The following is an 18,856-nucleotide window of genomic DNA, read 5'->3' on the forward strand; positions in this document are numbered from 1 at the left end:
TTTACAAAAACACTCACGAAATGAGTTAAAAGGTAAAATGTTTGACAGCAAACTTGAGAATGCTATGGGTAAAAACTTTCCTACAGGAGTGTCGATTGGTGAATCTATTTCAATGAGAGGAAAGCATTTTCTTTGTGATGACATCAAAACAAAATATTGAGTTGGGAGGCAGAGGATAAGCAGGAATATTTTCTCAGGGTAGTATCATTGAATGTCCCCCACCGTGGCTGTGTGGTTTAAGGAAGAAATTGGGGAGCTATGACCTGGTCACAGTAAACCTACAAAACGATTGGGGATATTTGTGACGACTACAGATCACCCCTTAACTAGTTGGATGATCTCCCATCTCTGGGGGGGGGGGGGGGGTGAGCATGGCAGTCGATAGGTAGGGCCTGGCCCTCAAGGGCTGTTGTGCCACATGTCATTATTATTATAGTCTCATTGAATATACTACTAAATACAATACCGGGTGGCCAGAATTAAAGATAACCAACTTAGAGCCCTCTGTAGCCTGTTTGAGGCATCGTAGAACTCTGAAATTTGGTAAATCCACTATAAAGACCATGGGGAAGAGGGTGGCAATAAAAAAAAATAGTTCAATTTTCCGCCACCAGGTTGCAATGTGGTGCTGTATTTCCAGGATGGGTTGTACAAATAATTACGTTAAGTGATTTAGCTGAGTTATTAATTACAAAGACATTTGTTAGTGTCTGGAATTTGCGAGAAAATAATCTTTCGTTTATTGCAAGATTGCAAGGTAAAGGCAAATCCATAACCAATTGGAGCAGTTTACGTCATTATTACAACCCATCCTGGAAGTACAGCGCCACATTGCAACCTGGTGGTGAAAAATTGAGCTTCTTTTTTTATCGTCATCCTCTTCCCCATGGTATGCATAGTGGATTCACAAAATTTCAGAGTTCTACGATGCCTCAAACAGGCTACAAAGGGCTCTGAGTTGGGTAACTTTAATTCTGGCCACCCAGTACATTATTCAGTGGGATCCATGAGTATTACCGTGCAAATTGTCCCATCACCATGTTCATGCACTTTATTTGACTCAATAAGAGCTTCAAGAATTAAAAGAAAACTCAAAGCTAGCTGTTGACAACTTCTGAACGAGCATACATAAAATCCATCGCTTAAAAACACATAGGATGTAAGATAAATTAATGAAAGTAGTCATGGACAATTTGCATGGTAATACTCATGGATCCCACTGTACCATACCATACTAATAGAGCATTTATTTAAGAGTTTTTCTTGCTTGCCAGGGGCAGTAGAGACAGGGGAAGTTGACAACTTGATTGATCTGCTACTCTACACCCCGTCATGGGAAGCCACATAAGTGTTTTCCTATTAACTTCATGTAATCATCATTTATTCTTATTCTTCTGGGAAACTCTGAAGATCCTGAAATAGGGCCAAAAATGTAAATTTCTGAACAAGAACAATTCGTAAGTACATTATTTACTTTCTTATTAAAACATTATTGGTACCAATTAATGCATATTCCATACTTTTAATTTCGTATGTGAATGTGATACAATGTCAGTACTTGTTCATGTAAAGACTATTTACCTAATTCCTTTTCTGCTTTTCCTCAGAACATTTTTAAGACCCTTTACATCACTTCGCAACCTTTGGACGATTCGCTTCCCAGCACTATTATCACTGCTGTCCCCTGGAACCATTTCATGGTTTTGGGTTGCAGCGCCTCTTTTGCCATCTTGGGCTTTCCCAGCTGTGTTAACTCTCCTTGCATCCATCAACCGTTTGCGGCCAAGGCTTTGGAGAATTTCCTGTTCAAAATTGAAGCATTAAAGTCACATTTTCAAGCATAAAAAATACAAAATTTTCTTAGGAATCACATAAAATTAACATCTGAAAGCAAATTATATTTAATTATAGTCAATAAAATTATTTACAAAAGTAACTTCATATTACATTAAGCTTCAAATTACAAACAATGTGTGAAAAGAGATTAAATTACAGGATAGAAGATATTATTGGAAATCAGGATTAACTTAAAGATAGGAAATTCTGTCATTTCGTTCTATTAAATTAATAATTAATTGCAATGATGCCAATGAAAATTGACATGATTCACAAATATAAATAGTTATTGATTGATTGATTTGGTTTATTTTACTTTGCATTTCTACCACTTTTGACTAATAGCGAAGATGAGGATCATACCCTGTTCTAGCTAACTGTGGAGCCGGGCTGTACATAGTGGCAGAGGAGGACTAGGGAAATTGAGTGGTGAAAGTGCAGTGTTGCCAACCATACGGTCCTGACTCTATATGCACAAAAATTTCATGCCATGTATGGACGTATGGTCCAGATCTTAGTCCGTATGCTAAATGTATGGCTTATCAAAATTTGCACTTGGTCTTTTCTTAGAAATTTTTAACAAGCGTACAGACCTGGAAACAAAAATACGGTCCGTTTGCCATGTGTGTATGGTATTGTCGCTTTCAAAAGTTTGCAACGCTTACAGAACCAAGCACGGAAATCAGTAACTCCAGTCGCCCATTATGCAATCCCGCTTCTCTCACTCTTCATTAGTGGAGCTGTCTCGCATCACTACTTGCGCAGAGACTTGTTCTCGTCAGTAGCGGCTCGTGCCTAAAATAACAGGTGAAGAAGTATATTTATAGGCAATGAAAAACAAATAGTAAGTGCCAGTGCCCCCCCCCCAATTTAAAACGTCTTTTTTGTCTTCATCCGTCCATCTGGAAAATGGTGTCTGCAACAAATTACACACTAAGTCATTTACTGGGTTCATTGTAGAAACCACAGCTCAACACATGAACACAACACACGATAGGAAACGCGAAACACACACGCGGAACAAGATCTCGCGAGAATGCAAAGATTTTGCCACAACCACTGGATGCAATGTTTTCTCCGACGAGACAACTGCTTCATCTAGGAGGCGACACCCGTTCAAGGCCAACGCTAGGTGACGTCACCGTTGCCATGACAACCGGCTAAGTTTTCCGCAACCTGGCGGTGTTTGCTCTTGGGTTGGGACGAACTCTTCACGTGCGTAGCGCCGAGCGGCGTGTTGTTTGAGTATTATCGTGTGCGTTCTGCTGGAAAATAGTTTAATTTAACAAGCAAATGAAAAATGTCAATATTAATTTGAAAATTAGGTGAAAACATCTGCACTTGTTGCACTTGGCCAGCCACCACTGGTTCTCGTTCACCTGGTCTACAGTTAGCTGGTACAGGGTATAGTGATGATTTGATGCAATTGATGAACTGACACTCACAAAGAACACCCATGCCCAGGCTTGGATTCGAACCCAGAACACCTGGCACCATAGCATGCTGTGCTAACCACTCGGTCAAGGAGGCCGGCTTATAGTTATTGACATATTAGAAGGAGAGAGGGAATAGTGCTACATTAATGACTATGAACTGTAAGAGGAATTCTCAATGGTGTAATGGTAACATTTTCACCTTGTAATCAAGGAGACCCTGGTTCGATTCCAGTGCAGGCACTATGCACAGAGGTTTGGATCCTACTTTCAACTGTAGGTCCAGTCGCAATTAGCCTGTTTGTACATAAAGGGCACTTAAAACAATAACTCAACTCAAAAACTAACTGCAATACAACCTTGTCAAAGCCTTGATTCAAGCTTGCCATATCCAACTGTCTTTGACAAGGTACAAGGAAGCTACCACAAGGTTGACACAAGCTTTCGTCCTATCTGAGCAGTGTTGCCATACACCATCTACAAACTAACCTAGTGTGTACTGTGTAGAACACACCAGTATACGCCCCATTTACATACCTTATGCAGTTCTCAAAGTGGTAATTTCTATTTGGATTGATGCATGGACGAGTTTGGGGATAGGTTCAAATGAAGACAATGAAGCAAGTATTGGGATGCTTATGCAAATTATCCTAGATGGGGTAATCATCATCATCTTTTGCTATTTCCTGCCTCTGGCTGCATCAGCATAGAAGTCAAGCGTCTCCATTTTTTCCTGGTCTTCCACCACTCCTCTCTTTCCACGGTATTCCAATATTGTCCTCTTCTCCTAACACTCTCCGCTATCTGCTCTTTCCACCGACATCTTGGTTTTCCCTTCTGGCCTTATTCCCACTCCTTGTGCATTGTATGCTTTTACTGGTAGTCTTTCTGCACCCATCCTCTTAATGTGTGTGAACCATCTCATCTGTGCCTCATCTATCGTGTCCTGAAGCTTCACCACCCCCACTGTGTATCGGATCTCATCATTCCTTATTCTATCGTCTTTGGATGTAAGTATTGGCACATAGTATGTGTTATATATTACCTTCTTGCAGTTCATAGGTACAGCCCTATTCCATATTAATCTTCAAACTCTTTGATATGGATAGATGGGGTAAAGCTTTATGCAAATTTTTTTGACTAGGTGGATTTATCCCCCACATCCCCTGCCATTTTGAACACTGCGTACATAGTGAGTGAGTGAGTGAGAGAGTTTGTGTTTTAAGTCAAATTCATGCACAGTAAGGCTAATCATAACTGGAGCTACAGTTTAAAGTGGTATCTGAACCACTGTGTGCCTCCAGAACCTGGGACCCAACACTGCGTACACGAACCCTCACCCTCAAATAGCAACAAGTGCGTCAAGCGATGCAATCATAGGCGTAACTTGGCAGTGTAAGAAGAGGCACTTGCCGCCCCCCACCAAAAATGAGGTTTGTTAAAATTTCCAATTAAGGATACTTTTGTTATTATCCTAACGCCTGAGGAGCTAAGTAATAAATAATAATATTTATGATTTCGCAAATATAACAGTTATTTAGCAAATAATCCTGGACACTATTTTTATGGGATGAAAAACTTTTCGACTCTGCCCCCCACCAAAAGTTAAGCCTCAAGTTACGCCTATGGATGCAATCTTCCTTTCTGGAGCCCATGAATGTACTCTTTTTAATATTAAAGAGTGAAAAATATAACACATTTCTTTCCTTTGTTGTGCAGAGATACATAGAACTTTTTCATGCACACACACACACAAACATACAAAAGAGGACTAATTGCAAAAAGTAGATAACTGCACCTGTGCTTCTGGGTAGTCTTTCATAGCCATCAAAACATCTTCTCGTGAGAGGCTGAATAGCTCTGAATATCCCACTGATCTAACATCTGCAGTCCGCCTGTAATAAAATAGAATAAATATATTGAAATATCCACTGAATATTAAATAGTATCATTTTTAAAGGTACAACTGCTTTAATAAGGTGAAACATTATTTGAATTATTTCTTCTATTACATATGCTAAGTTTTCAATTTAAATTAGAGGCTAAGTCTAAAATCAAGTAAGCTTAATTTATTGGAAATGATGTAAGAAATACAATGTCTTGATTTCCAGGAATTATTTGGAAAGTATTGAGTTCTATGTGGCTTCAGCTGGAAATTTGCTTATATATTATCAAAATCCTATGTAGAACAAAGAAATACAAGCATCCCAAAAATGTGTATCTTTATTACTTCAAATTTCCTTGACATGCCTCATCAGAGTGCATCATGTATTAGATAGTCACCCAACTTTGTAGCTAATTTTAAAAATCTGGAAAAATATTCATTTACAAAATTAAATTAAATTCAGTTCAGTCAATGGGAGATTTATGTAACTTGCTTATAAAGCAAGTAACAGAAAAAAATACATTCATTCACTGGCGTATGCAAGGGGGAGATGATATGGCTATAGCCGGTCCCAAAAGTTTGCGATTTTTTTTTTAAATTAAAGCAATAAGAAATTGGGAAGAACCAAAGTGACAATGTAAAATGTCCCTCAATTACCATCTTGTTCTTTGAACAACTTTTAAAACTAAGCTTAAAAATGGTAGTACAAAATATTTTATATTGTAACCTGCCTCCCCCCCTCGCATAGAATGCAACTATGTAATTATCCACATATAAAATTCCAGCTCCCTCCAAAAAAATATTCTAAGAACACTAGTGCATTCATTATACAGTTTAAGTGAATATAATTCTCAAAAATGATATGATAGGAAGATGATTCATGAGAATGATGAAGGGGATAAAATAAATCTGATTATCAGAATTTTTAACTAGTGCTTTGTATTTCTATTGTGGACAAAGTGAATTTGTGTTTAGAATTTAACATTCTAAAAGAATTAATTGAATCTTCTTGAAATCAAGAGGCCATTTGGTTATATGTGGGGAAACACATCAGTGATTACTTACTTGTTCAATCCATCAAGATTAAGAATTCCAATTTCACCAAAGAAATCCCCTGCCTTCATGGTTGTTAGCACTCTCCCTGTCTCACTAATGGGAAGAAAGAAATGTATATTTATCAAATTATACCTGCTGAGGAAGACAGACAGAAAAAAATATTTAAATTCACTTCAGCATATCGCCAGCTGAATACTGTTTTGTTGCATCTCCACTTTTCGTCGGAGATGAGTTGATGATGATATCATGTTCTTCACAGGTCAGTGTGTTACATTCAAAAGCAATGTATGTGATTTATCCCTGTACTTTGCACCACATCATGAGAGCGTATATGGGATGTGGAGTTAGGACCCTACAGTTCCTTGATCACGGCCGAAGTTGGGGTTGATGTGATCAGCACCACACCCATGGCCACCTTTACTACCTAGAGTTTTCACCAGGTTCCCACTTTATATGATGCTGGGAGGGTGCCAGAGCCGCTTGAACAGGTGGCAAAAATCCCAGTTCTCCCCTGCCTGGGATCAAACCTGGGTGTCTCACATGGTAGTCACACACCCTAACGACTGAGTTACCATGGCTCTATCAACATTAATAAAATGTTTGTGCAAATCTTGTAGTATATTCATAATCCACACATGTCAAACTTAATCAGTTCTCCTGCAAAGTGAATGCAGATGGACACACGACAATCTGCGAGTAGTATTCAGCCAGTGATATGTTCGGAAAGTAAGTTCCATCATGCAATAAAATGAAAAATATAAATGATAATATAACGACCTTTATAGGGATGAGAATATATACATGGTACAACATTCACACATAATCGCCATAAGAATTCAAGCATGCATCATAGCGAGATATCAAGTTTGTTATACCCCTATCATAGAACGTTTCCGCTGGAATGGAGAACCATTGGGAAACTGCACGTTTCAGTTCTTCGTCAGTACCATAATGTTTTCCAGCAAGGAATGCCTTAAGGTGGAGGAACAAATGAAAATCAGATGGGGCAAGATCAGGACTGTAAGGGGGGGTGTGGTAGTTTTTCCCAATGGAAGGTCATCAGGAGTTCCTGAGTTGTATTTGCCACATGCGGACGAGCATTGTCGTGGAGGAGAATGACACCCCGACTGAGCATGCCATGTCGTTTGTTTTGGATTGCACGACGCAGGCTTTGAAGTGTCACACAATAGGTTTCGGTATTGATGTACTGTCCATGCTCCATAAATTCCACAAGCAATACTCCATGCCTATCCCAAAACACAGTGCACATGATTTTTTTGTTTGTAAGCTTTGGTTTTGGTTGCGTTTTCCGCGGTGACGCGGAGTGCCTCCACTCCATGGTGCTTCGTTTCTGTTCTGGGGTTTCATGCAAAACCCATGTCTCGTCTCCAGTCACAATCCGATCCAACAACTCTTCCCCCTCCTCACTATACCGTTTCAAAAACTCTAATGCACTTCCCATTCTTTCCTTTTTGGCATTTTCGGAGAGCTAGTGAGGGACCCAACGGTTACACAATTTGCGAAATTTCAAATTCACTGTCACAATTTCATACAGCACAGTTCTGGAGATTTGTGGAAACTCTAATGACAGCTCAGACAAAGTGAATCGTCTGTTCTCCCTAATCTGCTCGTCCACTAAACGAACCAAATTGGGATTCACAACAGATGGTCGACCACTTCGTTCTGCATCATGAACACTAACCCGTTCACCACGAAACTGTCTCACCCATCTTCTTACCATTGAAGCACTCATTATTCCTTCTCCATACACCTCACAAATCTGACGGTGGATCTCCGCAGCTGGGACATTACGTGCATCCAGAAAACGGATCACGGATCGCACCTCACACGTGGCGGGAATTTGGATTGTCTGAAACATAACAACAACGCACTACGCACTACTATCCTGACCAACCTGCCTCAGACTGACGTCTGCACTTCATCAAGGTTGTGGCTACACAAGGCGCATGCGCATTCACACTGCCCCGCTTGCAGCACCACGGTATTCATCAGTGGAACTTACTTTACGAACGACGTAATATATACTTACATTCCCTACAATTTACTATTTAACCCTTAAGTATTATGAATGTTAGTAATCACACAACTACTAGGGAGGGGTATGCCAGACCTCTGTTTTGATTTTGAACTGTGAATTAGCTGTTTTACTATTTTCAATTTCTGACAAATTTTACGTGATTTGACATGGTTATAGAAGACTATTCTAAAGCAGTTTTCAATTATTATTGTTTAGTTAAAGAAACGTAACATAATTTATGCAAAGAGGAAGAAAATCAGTCAAAAACTGCAACAATGGCTTTTTTTTTAAATCCCAAATTCTTATAATTTCTAAATCTTTATGTTGTCAGAAGAACAGGATTTCAAAGTAATATTTGATCTTTTGCTGAAATTGAAAATGAGTAATGAGTAGGGATGGACGATATTGGAAGTTTGATATCACGATATATTGTCAAGTAAATATCGCCACAAACGACACAATACAATATTTTTTCAATATCGCCAAAATATCGTGACAATATATCGCCAAAATGTCCTTACGATATATTGCCAGCATGAAATATATTGCCAAAATATCATGATGATATATCATGTAGTTGACATCACCTGGATGATATTTATTGAATATCGCTATATATCATCTGCCCAACACTAGTAATGAGCTATTGGAAGGACAACGTAACAACAAAAAACAAACGTAACTAACTACTATGGTAGTTTGTCAGAATGCTTGATGAAAATAGAATTCAAAGGCAAGACGTTGTGACCCTGACATATTATATTAAGTAAGTTCACATAGACCTTACTCTGTGAGAAATTACCTCATCCCATCTAGTAAGCAAAGCCCATACCAGGAGATAACACTGGCAAATTATGTACGAACATGGCACAGGTCTTACTTTAAGTCCAAAAATTACCACTGGTACTTAAAATAGAACAAATCAAATACAGCAAAGTGTATACTCTAGGAAAGTTATAGTATCCCAACAATAAAACCCTACTACTAAGAACTCGGTATGTTGATAGTTTATTAGTTGTTGACTCATTAGCACACTGGTCAGCAAGGATAACTATACAACAATAAACTTTTGTATCTATGGGCGTCCGGAAGGGGTGCAAGGGGGGCCGTGCCCCCCCTGGAAAATGAAATTGAACCAAAAATTATGTATTTCACACATATAATTTCATTTTAGCCACAATAATATGTGTTAATTATTGCATGAACACCATAAATTCAAATTTAAGCAACGTTTGTTTAGGGAACAATACTAATTTTGGGGAAAATGTGCCTTGCTTGACCCCCCTTGAAAAAAATACCTTCCTTGCCCCTCCCTGAAAAAAAACCTGCGGACGTCCATATTTGTATCTACAGTAGTTTTTGAATAATCAATAGATAAAGACTAGGGATGAACCAATACCACTTTGAGCCAATACCCACACTAATACCATCTTACCAATTCCCACCAATACCTATGCTTGGAAATTGTTTCCAATTAAAAGGTGACCAATATATTTATTAATATTAGTGGGTGAGTATTGTACACCAATTATCCACATCAATTCGTAGCAATCCACAAATAATGGAATAGATTAATATAAAAAAGAACCTCGAAATCCCAGACAGTAGCTATCATTTTCCAGACAGGAACTTGTCAATAAGGAATGCGGTGTCAGATATTACCTAAGCTTTGCTAGGCCACCAGAGGCATAAACAGGTGAAACCCAGGAAGAGGTTACAGGTGACTGACTTTGCATTGCTTAGTGAAATCTAAGACAATAAATATCTGGGACAAGAGAGGTCATTAGACAGTTTTAGAGCAAATGTTGAGAGGGGCAGAACTAGGATTGAGCGAGGAAATGTTGGAGCGAGTTGCAAGTCAAATTCTTGAGATACTGTACAGTCACGATCATCGAGGATGAATGATGATTGAGCTGCACTACCCAGATTCGATCCCACATACCGTACTGTATGTTACGAATTTACTAGAATTTTGCTGTAAAATATTCAAGAATTTCAACAGACTATTAAAATACAGTTTCGTATGCAATATCTGTGCGAGCCTCAGCAACTGAATGGGTCACAGATGGCGGATAGTGAAACCTCCCTCAGATATGAGGGGAAGCTGCGAATAAGGGGAAACCCAAATAAGCAGTTCCGGACCAAGGCGGCAAGGCTATCAGGGTGTGAAGGGTCTCCAGTGGCATGAACATACTCAGCAAATACCCATTGACAGCCTTGTGTCATGGTGAATAAACACCACCATAAAAGTGTTTGCCCCCACTGCCTTGTGGGCCTGGAGGGATCCAGAAAGGTTAGGGGAGTTGGAACCCTGACAGAAAACAAGGGTGCACATGAGAACCCACAGGTGGCAGCCCCACCACTAAGGTGTAGGCTGTGACAGGCACGATTAGCAGACAGCCGAAAGAAAACATAAAAAAAATCGAGGAAAGAAAGAAGCAAGCCAGACTGAAAATTGGAGACGACAAGGGCTACGAATAGGGTCTTTGAATATTGGAACACTGATGGGAAGGACTGAAGAAATTGTAAATCTAATGGAGAGAAGAGGGATCGACATCTTTGGAATGAGCAAAATGAAATGGAAAGGAAAAGGAGAAATGAGATTGAGGAAAGATTATAAACTCTACTGGGCAGGGACTGAAGAGAGCAGACGAAGTAGGATTGGATTTGTAGTCCGAAATGAAATATGTGAGGAAGTAGAGAGGGTAAATGGCAGAATAATAAAACTAGAAATGAATGTAAGAGGGAAAGTAATAGAAATAATTCAAGTATATGCCCAACAAAAAGGATGTACAAGGGAGGAGAAAGAAGATTTTGAAGAGGGGAAGAACATGTAGGAAAGGAATGCAAAACTGTGATGGGTGATTTCAATGCACAAGTGGGAAGAGACAGGAAATGGTATACGGAAATACTTGGAGCAGATGGATGGGGACATGGGAATGAGGAGGGAAGGAGACTGTTAGTAGGTGATAGCTGGTTTAAGAAGAAACATGACAGCCATAAAATCACAAGATACAGTTGGAATAATGAATAGAAGTCTGTAATAGATTATATATTGTTAAATAAGGAAGTAAACAAGAAAATGAATAACATTAAAGTAATACCCAGTGAGAACTTAGACAGTGACCACAGGCAGTAGTAAGGAGATGGAAAGTAAAAGACAGAAGGGAGGAACAAGAGAGAAGGATAAGAGTGTGGAAATTGAAGGATAAGATGATAAAATATCAAGAAATATTGCGAACAAAAGTGCCAAGATATGAACCCAAAGGTGTAGAAACAGAATGGATATGATTTAAAACAGAATCAGTAGAAGCAGCCGAAATGGTATGTGGAAGGACAAGCAAGAAAAGAAAGAAGAAAGGAACACTGTGGTGGAATGAAAGAACTAGAGAGGCAGTGAAAAACAAAAATGATGGATTTAGAAAATGGGCCAAATGTAAATCACAAAATGCACGAAAAGATTACATGGAAAAGAAGAAAGATGCAAGAACAATAGTAAAGGAGGAAAGAAGAAAGTGAAATGAAGAAATGGGCCAAAGTGCTAGAAGAAGATGTAGATGGGTACAAGAGAGTATTGTATGGATTAGTGTGAGAGAGGAGAAGAGAAAGAGGAGACAGCTGTAAGTTAAGGGATGAAGTGGGAAACATTGTAGAAGAGGATGAAGAAATAAGGAGAATGTGGAGTAATCATTTCGAGAAATTACTGAACATGAAAAAAGGAAACGAACATGAAGAAGTGAAGGAAAAGGTAAACAGGAAGGAAATATGAATCTCATGGAAAGAAGTGGAGGAAGCACTGAAGAGAAGAGAAGATAGAGCACCAGGAGTACTGGAGCACTGGAAATGATACTAGGAGCTGGATTGATTGGTGTGCAGAGTCTCTACAGAGTGTTGAAAACAGTGTGGCAAGAGAGTACGTGCCAGGAGATTGGACAAAGGGACAATAGTTCCCGTATTCAAGAAAGATGACAGAAAGGAATATAAAAACTATAGAAGAATAACACTAATGTGCCAATCAGCAAAGGAGTATGAGAAAATATTAGAGAATAGAATAAGGGAAGTAACTGAGCTGAACATGAGAGATGAACAGTATGGATGTAGAAGAGGCAGATCAACAGTAGATCTGATATTCACCATAAGGCAAATGCATGAAAGGCACTACAAGTATGGAAATTATTTGATTATGGCATTCCTAGATAGAGAAAAGGCATACAATAGCATGGACAGAACAAAGATTTGGAAGGCTCTAAGAGAGAGAGGAGTTGAGGAGGAGATAGTGTGTAGAGTGCAGAGCACATACAAGGCCAACCAGAGCTGTGTGAAGACACCAGTGGGAAGAATAGAGTGGTTCAGTATAAGTAATGGACATAAACAGAAAAGTGCTCTTTCCCCAATGCTGTTTAAAATTACAATGGAAGCAATTAACGAATAGGTGGGGAAGAAGATAGGAGAGGAAGAGACGAAGGCTCTGTTGTTCACTGATGACTTAGTAATATAGGGAAACAGGGAAGAAGTACAGAGATAGCTTGATAGTTGGAATGAGGAAATAAGAAGAGCAGGAATGAAATTCAGTGTAGAAATGAGGGAGGTGCTAATAAAAACAGGAAACAGAGCCAGAAATGTACCAAGAATAAAGATGGACAAGGAAGAGTTGAGGGTAGTGGAGAGTTTCAAATATCTAGGAAGCATAATTGAGAGAAGTGGAAGAATAGATGAGGAGGTAAACAGAAGAGGACAAATGGGCGATGGACTATATCAAAGCATTCAAAGATTAATATGGAGGGATATAATAAGGAATGAGGAGATCCAACAGACAGTGGGGGTGGTGAAGCTTCAGGACAGGATAGATCAGGCACAGATGAGATGGTTCGGATACATGAAGAGGATGGATGCAGAAAGACTACCAGTAAGAGCTTACAATACACAAGGAGTGGAAATAAAGCCAAGGGGGAGACCAAGATGTCAGTGGAAAGAGCAGATAGTGGAGAGTGTTAGGAGAAGAGGACAATATTGGACCATTGAAAGAGAGGAGTGGTGGAAGACCAGGAAAAAATGGAGAGGCTTGACTTCTATGCTGACCCAGCCAGAGGCAGGAAATGGCAAAAGATGATGATCTGTGCAAAATAAATTTAACATTTCTAATTTTGAATATTTTCTGTGATAATTAGACTCTGTATAAATATCCCCGTAAAAGACCAAAATATCAGAATGGTATCTGCTGGTATCAGTAAAAAAACTCAAACCAATACTTTCTGATACCAATACCACTGGTATCGGCCAATACCAATACATCAATATCATTATCAGCTCAGTCCCAATTTTGACTTGCATGGACAATGGATGGGACAATTTATTTATATTAACATAATCATTTTATAGGTGTTTAAGTCCACAAAAAAATGGTAAAAATATGCAATTTGTAGTGCATTTTTCTCAAGATTTGTGAAAAACTTATTACATTCTTACAATATATATTGATTTTTACCGTGATACATTTTTAATTTTCAATAGTAGTATGTTATATTACTAACCTAATAACCTCCAAGATGCCATCAGCAATGATGAACATTTCACGAGCAACTTCTCCTTTTCGACAGATAAGATCGCCTGGAGTGAATATGTAAGCTTTCATTTTCAGCACAAGATCATGCAGGAATTCTGGTTGGCATTCCTGAAATATGGTTACCTGAAAACAAACAAAGCTCATCATTATAATATTTAGTATTAGTGCAGTTGGAAGTATGTCACTTAATTAATCATTGTGTGCCAGTCTAACTATGTGCATTTGAGCCTAGGTTTTTGCTAAGATTCTGCAACATATTCTCTCTACCATTTGTTAGTGCAACTATTACTCCTCAATATACGTGGGTATAACTTAACTTCAGTAGCGAAGCGTAGTCTTACGAAGGAGGCAAGCTATGTTTCAGTACAACAAAACATGTAGTACAACGACATGCCGAGGGGAAAGATTCAAGGTTTATAGCCTCATTTACCCAGTCGCTGGATTTGTCAAAATATCGTAATAAAGTGACTGTACTAAAAATAAACCATATGATCCGCAAACGTCACATTTACTTTTTTAAAAAAATCCAGGTAACGTTATTCATATGATATTAAACGTTTTGCATATGCGAACTTTCCGCATACGACTAAAGGGAGACGGAATTTCTTACTTACTTATTAGTACCTTTATTTGTTCATTATTATTTAATATGGTCAAACGGTGACCAAACCGATTTAGATAAAAAAAAATGGGAATCATTTGTTTATTTTACGCTGCATGATGTAATTTAGTATTTTTGGGCACCCTAAAAACCGCATTGGAGTAACTTAAACACTAAATAAAAAGTTAAACACAAACAATAAAAAATTCATTTCAAAGCAAAGAAACACATGCATAGACGATGTACTCACCACAATAAATTTCAAACTGTTGGTGTTGGTCGACCCCCTTCCACGATTTTCATTTTAACACTTAAACGAAGCAGTTTTCAATTGCTCAATAATACACCCGCACTTCACATCAACCGTTCCTAAATACGCGTTCATTCCGATAAATTCACAGCACAAAACACGAAGCAACAAACACTCACACTATCCCACGCGCTTTCCACAACTGCAAATGCAAGCATCTACACAAGATCACTTTGAAAATCTCTGAAACAACAGAAAGTGATACCAACCTATTTCATTAATTTTATCCGTCACAAAGGAAAGATATATCAGTTTGGAGATAAAAATTACGCAGAGGAATCAGAATCATTTCAGCAGAACGAGTATGTACATTAATATTTAAGTAATAAAGTGTCATTCAATGGCGTGCCCGGGGCGAAGGGGGGGGGGTGGATGGTAGACATAACCCCCTTTTGGCCCAGTATATCTAAGAAAAAAAGTCAAAGGAAGGAAAAGATGACAAAATGGGGACCGTAAAAAGACCCTGGGAACACCACTTGCGTCATAATAATAGAACTTAAAACATATTCGGGCCTCCCCGATGGCGCAGTGGTAGTGTCGTCGCCTTGTAATCAAGGGGTTCCGGGTTCGATACCCGGTGGAGGCACAAGTGTTTCAGATCCCATTTTAAACTGTAGGTCCAGTCCCGATTAGCCTTACTGTGCATAAAGTGGACTTAAAACAACAAATCAATCAATCAATCATTAAAACATATTCTTGTGCTCATAATATGCAGAATGTATACGATTTACTTCTATGCCATGTACAAATATCAGTAGATAGTTCTTTCTCAGATAGCTTTATTTTCACCCCAAGTTTTATTCAAAAGCAGTCAATTTATTGATTGTAAAATTTGTGAAAGAGCTCACGTGAATTACTGCGTAAATAATTTGGCAGTTGCAAACACTGGTAGCGGTCAACACTTCTGGCGTAATTTGAGCTGGACCGACCAGGAAGCAGGGTGCAGGACCAAGGTCCGTCCAATCTTCCCTCCCTCCCTGAGAAAACTCTTCACGGGGGTGCAGAAATTCCACTGCCCCAACTCCCAATGTCAACTTTTTTTACGCGTTTTACATTTCGCGAAATCTAAAATAATTTGTAATATAATATGATATATATGGAATTTAGAACAGTGATAATAACTTCTTTTAGTTATTTTATGACTAACAATTATTATTATATTTGCGATCTTGTTTACGTGTTCATGAAGACAAATATTCGTTACTAGTTTTTGCTGGCAACGTACCCATAGATGAATCCTTCTGCTTTCGGTTGAACTCGGCTATTTTCGGGAATCACGCAAGCTCGGAAAGCACAGCTTTTTGTAGAAGCTTTGTGGACGGGTTCCACCAGAATTCACGCTTCGCCATGTGACTCCTTCGGAGGCCTTATTTTCCCGCAGAACGGCTGCAAGCATTGAGGCTGGTGCTTGCTACAGAGCTGCTGGGGGAGTTCGCGGCCGCATTTTTTCGCGAAATCGAGTGCGATGGAAACTAAATACGGTTAGAACATTAAGTACATTAAATGATATTCGAATTATGCAAGCAGTGCTTGCATTGCTTGTACTATATCTTCGCCTCTGCTTAACTTGTCTGTGGTAATACTACATATCGATGGTCTGTCCCAGAGGTACAGCGAGAATCACCAGAACTTTGGGGTTCTGACTACATAATTTTAGACTGCCAACTCCAATGACTCTCTATTCCTCTCGTCACTGCGCATGTGCCTGGCGTTTGAAGGTAAAAGTGCTCCCCTGTGCATAGCACCACGCCATGAAGGCGTATAGGGGGTGTGGGGGTAACGCCCCACACTTTCTTGAAGGAAGAGTCGATTTACAGGTAGGTAGCTTAGGTATCAACCTAAGATTTGGTATAAGTGAGAAGCACCGGTTCCGTTTCATGGCGTATATACAGCTGTGTTGACACTATTAAATTTCCAACCCACATATTTCACGTGTGGTATTTGTAAAGGGAGGCAAGGGGGAATTTCCCCTCTGGAGCATACTAAAAATAAAATCCATACACTTCGAAAGAAGTCATTTGAGTCTCCCCTCCACCACCAATAGGTATATTGATGGAAAAATTCCTACATTGTTCACATCATGGGAACTGAACACAAGTCTACAATGTGGCAGACGGATGTCATCCCAACTGGACAATTGTAGTTCTCACAGGCGTAACTTGGTGGGTGCAAGGGTGGCACTCATCGCTAAAATTTCCAATTTATTAAAAGTTACGGATTAAGTGTATTTATTTTTAACTTCCTGGAACATGAGTTTCTTGTTCTATTCCCCACCAAATCCTCTAGTTATGCCCCAAATTACGCTACTGGTGGTTCTTTTCTCCTTATCTGTACATTTTTGTTATTCTTTTGTTTGTTTGTTTTTGACTGTGATTCATTGCATATGTCTATTCCACATCACCATATTCTGTTGTAGGCTTGCCCCAGTGTGTACATTTCGTGGGGTAGATAGTCTGTGATGACAATGATGGTGGACTTACGAGGTTGTCACGTTTATCTGAGTATCCTTGACTATTATCGGTGGTGGTTTATGATGACGTTTACAAACAATGAAGTCAGTGGCAGCTTGTAACCAAACATTCGCAATTATCTCGAAAACGGCTCGTTTGCAGACCCATGTTTACTGAAACATTTTTGCTTCTATTATCATCTACTTTCAACTGTCAGTTTGAGCTATTACTTATGATACACCCTATATACATATACATGCTTATGTATAAATATTTATTCTTTGAAACCCACGAACACCTACATATTCTTGCTTTCCTAATATTATTTTCCTCACATTCCATATGTCATTGCTTTTCCTCTACAGCTTTACCTTTGATGCTTCCAAATAATCTAATTTCTCCAAATATTTCCCTGTTCATTTCTGTTATTAATGTGTCTGTTTCTGATACATAAACCACAAAATCCAACTTTACATCCTAAATCATGTACTTTGGAGTGGGTTAATTTGCTTAATGAGGAAAAGGTGGAAACTACAGGAAAATTCAGGAAAGTTTATTAACTTTATACTTTGGAAAAATAGTTGTGAGTAGTGCCACAGACATGTTTGTAATTATCTAAAATACTATGATGCTAACTCATACAATAATGATATAATCAAGTGACTTGCTACAATAAATCATAACATACAATGTATATTCAATCAAAACATATTTCACAGCAACATTAAATTCATTTAATTAGTTAACTTTTGCTTTAGTTAAGTTTCAAGCCTTAAGAAATTCTTAACAACAAATCTATTTTTGAGTTACATTAATCACTCTGGAGAACTTAGTAAACGAGCTTTAATTGTTTTATATCTCATATCATTTATACATGCAACACACAATTAGTGCATTTAAAATCCTCCAAAGAGAATATTTTGTTAAAAAATATGACAAAAGTTTGGTTGATATTTTATACAGATAGTAATTTTTCTTATTTTGCAAATAATTAGTGTATATAAGAGTAAACATATAAAAGTCAGTGGTCATATATCTTTTTGTTATTCTAGATTCAAGTTTTGATGATAACATTAGAATAAAATTAGTTTCTTACCTTTTTGAGAACACTGAGGTTGACGTGCAGAGCCAATTCTGTTTTTAATTTATCTGGAAGCAGACCCAAAGCAGTGTTGATATCTCCACCTCCCTGAATTCTCCCTCTGAAAGTAAATTAATCAAATCAGCAAATTTTCTACACAATATAAATTAGCAAGTCATTTAAAATTCAAAATCAGAGAGCAAATTAATAATGGTTGGAGTATGTGTGCAAGAACTTTGGGATTAGCGAGGGATTAACATAGTGGCAATGAGACATTGAGGGTGATGCTTTGCTCAAATTATCCTAGCTGGGGGATACCATCCCCTGAATGACCCCTCAATTTGAAAATCAAGAGGTCCCGCCACCCAAAGTCTGATGCATAGATAGTAAAATTTAAAAAAATGCTACTTTGTTTGTTTCATGGATATAATTATTTTTTGTTATTTAGCATCCCATTTCTTCCATTTTTGTTAATTGTGACTGTGAGAATGAGTGATGATATGATGAAACTGATGAAGGGATGTTCATAAAGACACCCATGTCCAAGACAGGTTATTACCATCACAGATACATAGAGTGTGTCCACAAAACATTCCGTGATTA

At 38.4% G+C, this 18,856-nt stretch overlaps 1 protein-coding gene across 1 annotated transcript in view; it reads right to left on the reverse strand.

The window, feature by feature from the left end:
• LOC146002364 (uncharacterized) overlaps positions 1–18,856 on the reverse strand; it is a 630,594-nt gene that overhangs the window by 35,600 nt on the left and 576,138 nt on the right. Inside the window, exons 9-13 of the mRNA XM_083140085.1 lie at positions 18,269–18,374; positions 13,780–13,934; positions 6,220–6,303; positions 5,068–5,164; positions 1,582–1,802 (exon numbers count right to left, since the gene is read on the reverse strand). Of these exons, the coding sequence (XP_082996211.1) occupies positions 1,582–1,802; positions 5,068–5,164; positions 6,220–6,303; positions 13,780–13,934; positions 18,269–18,374 (663 nt within the window). The remainder of the gene's footprint in view (positions 1–1,581; positions 1,803–5,067; positions 5,165–6,219; positions 6,304–13,779; positions 13,935–18,268; positions 18,375–18,856) is intronic.

Source organism: Lepisma saccharinum, chromosome 18 (genome assembly GCF_977018435.1).
Source record: "Lepisma saccharinum chromosome 18, izLepSacc3.1, whole genome shotgun sequence".
Classification (NCBI taxonomy): Eukaryota; Metazoa; Arthropoda; class Insecta; order Zygentoma; family Lepismatidae; genus Lepisma; species Lepisma saccharinum.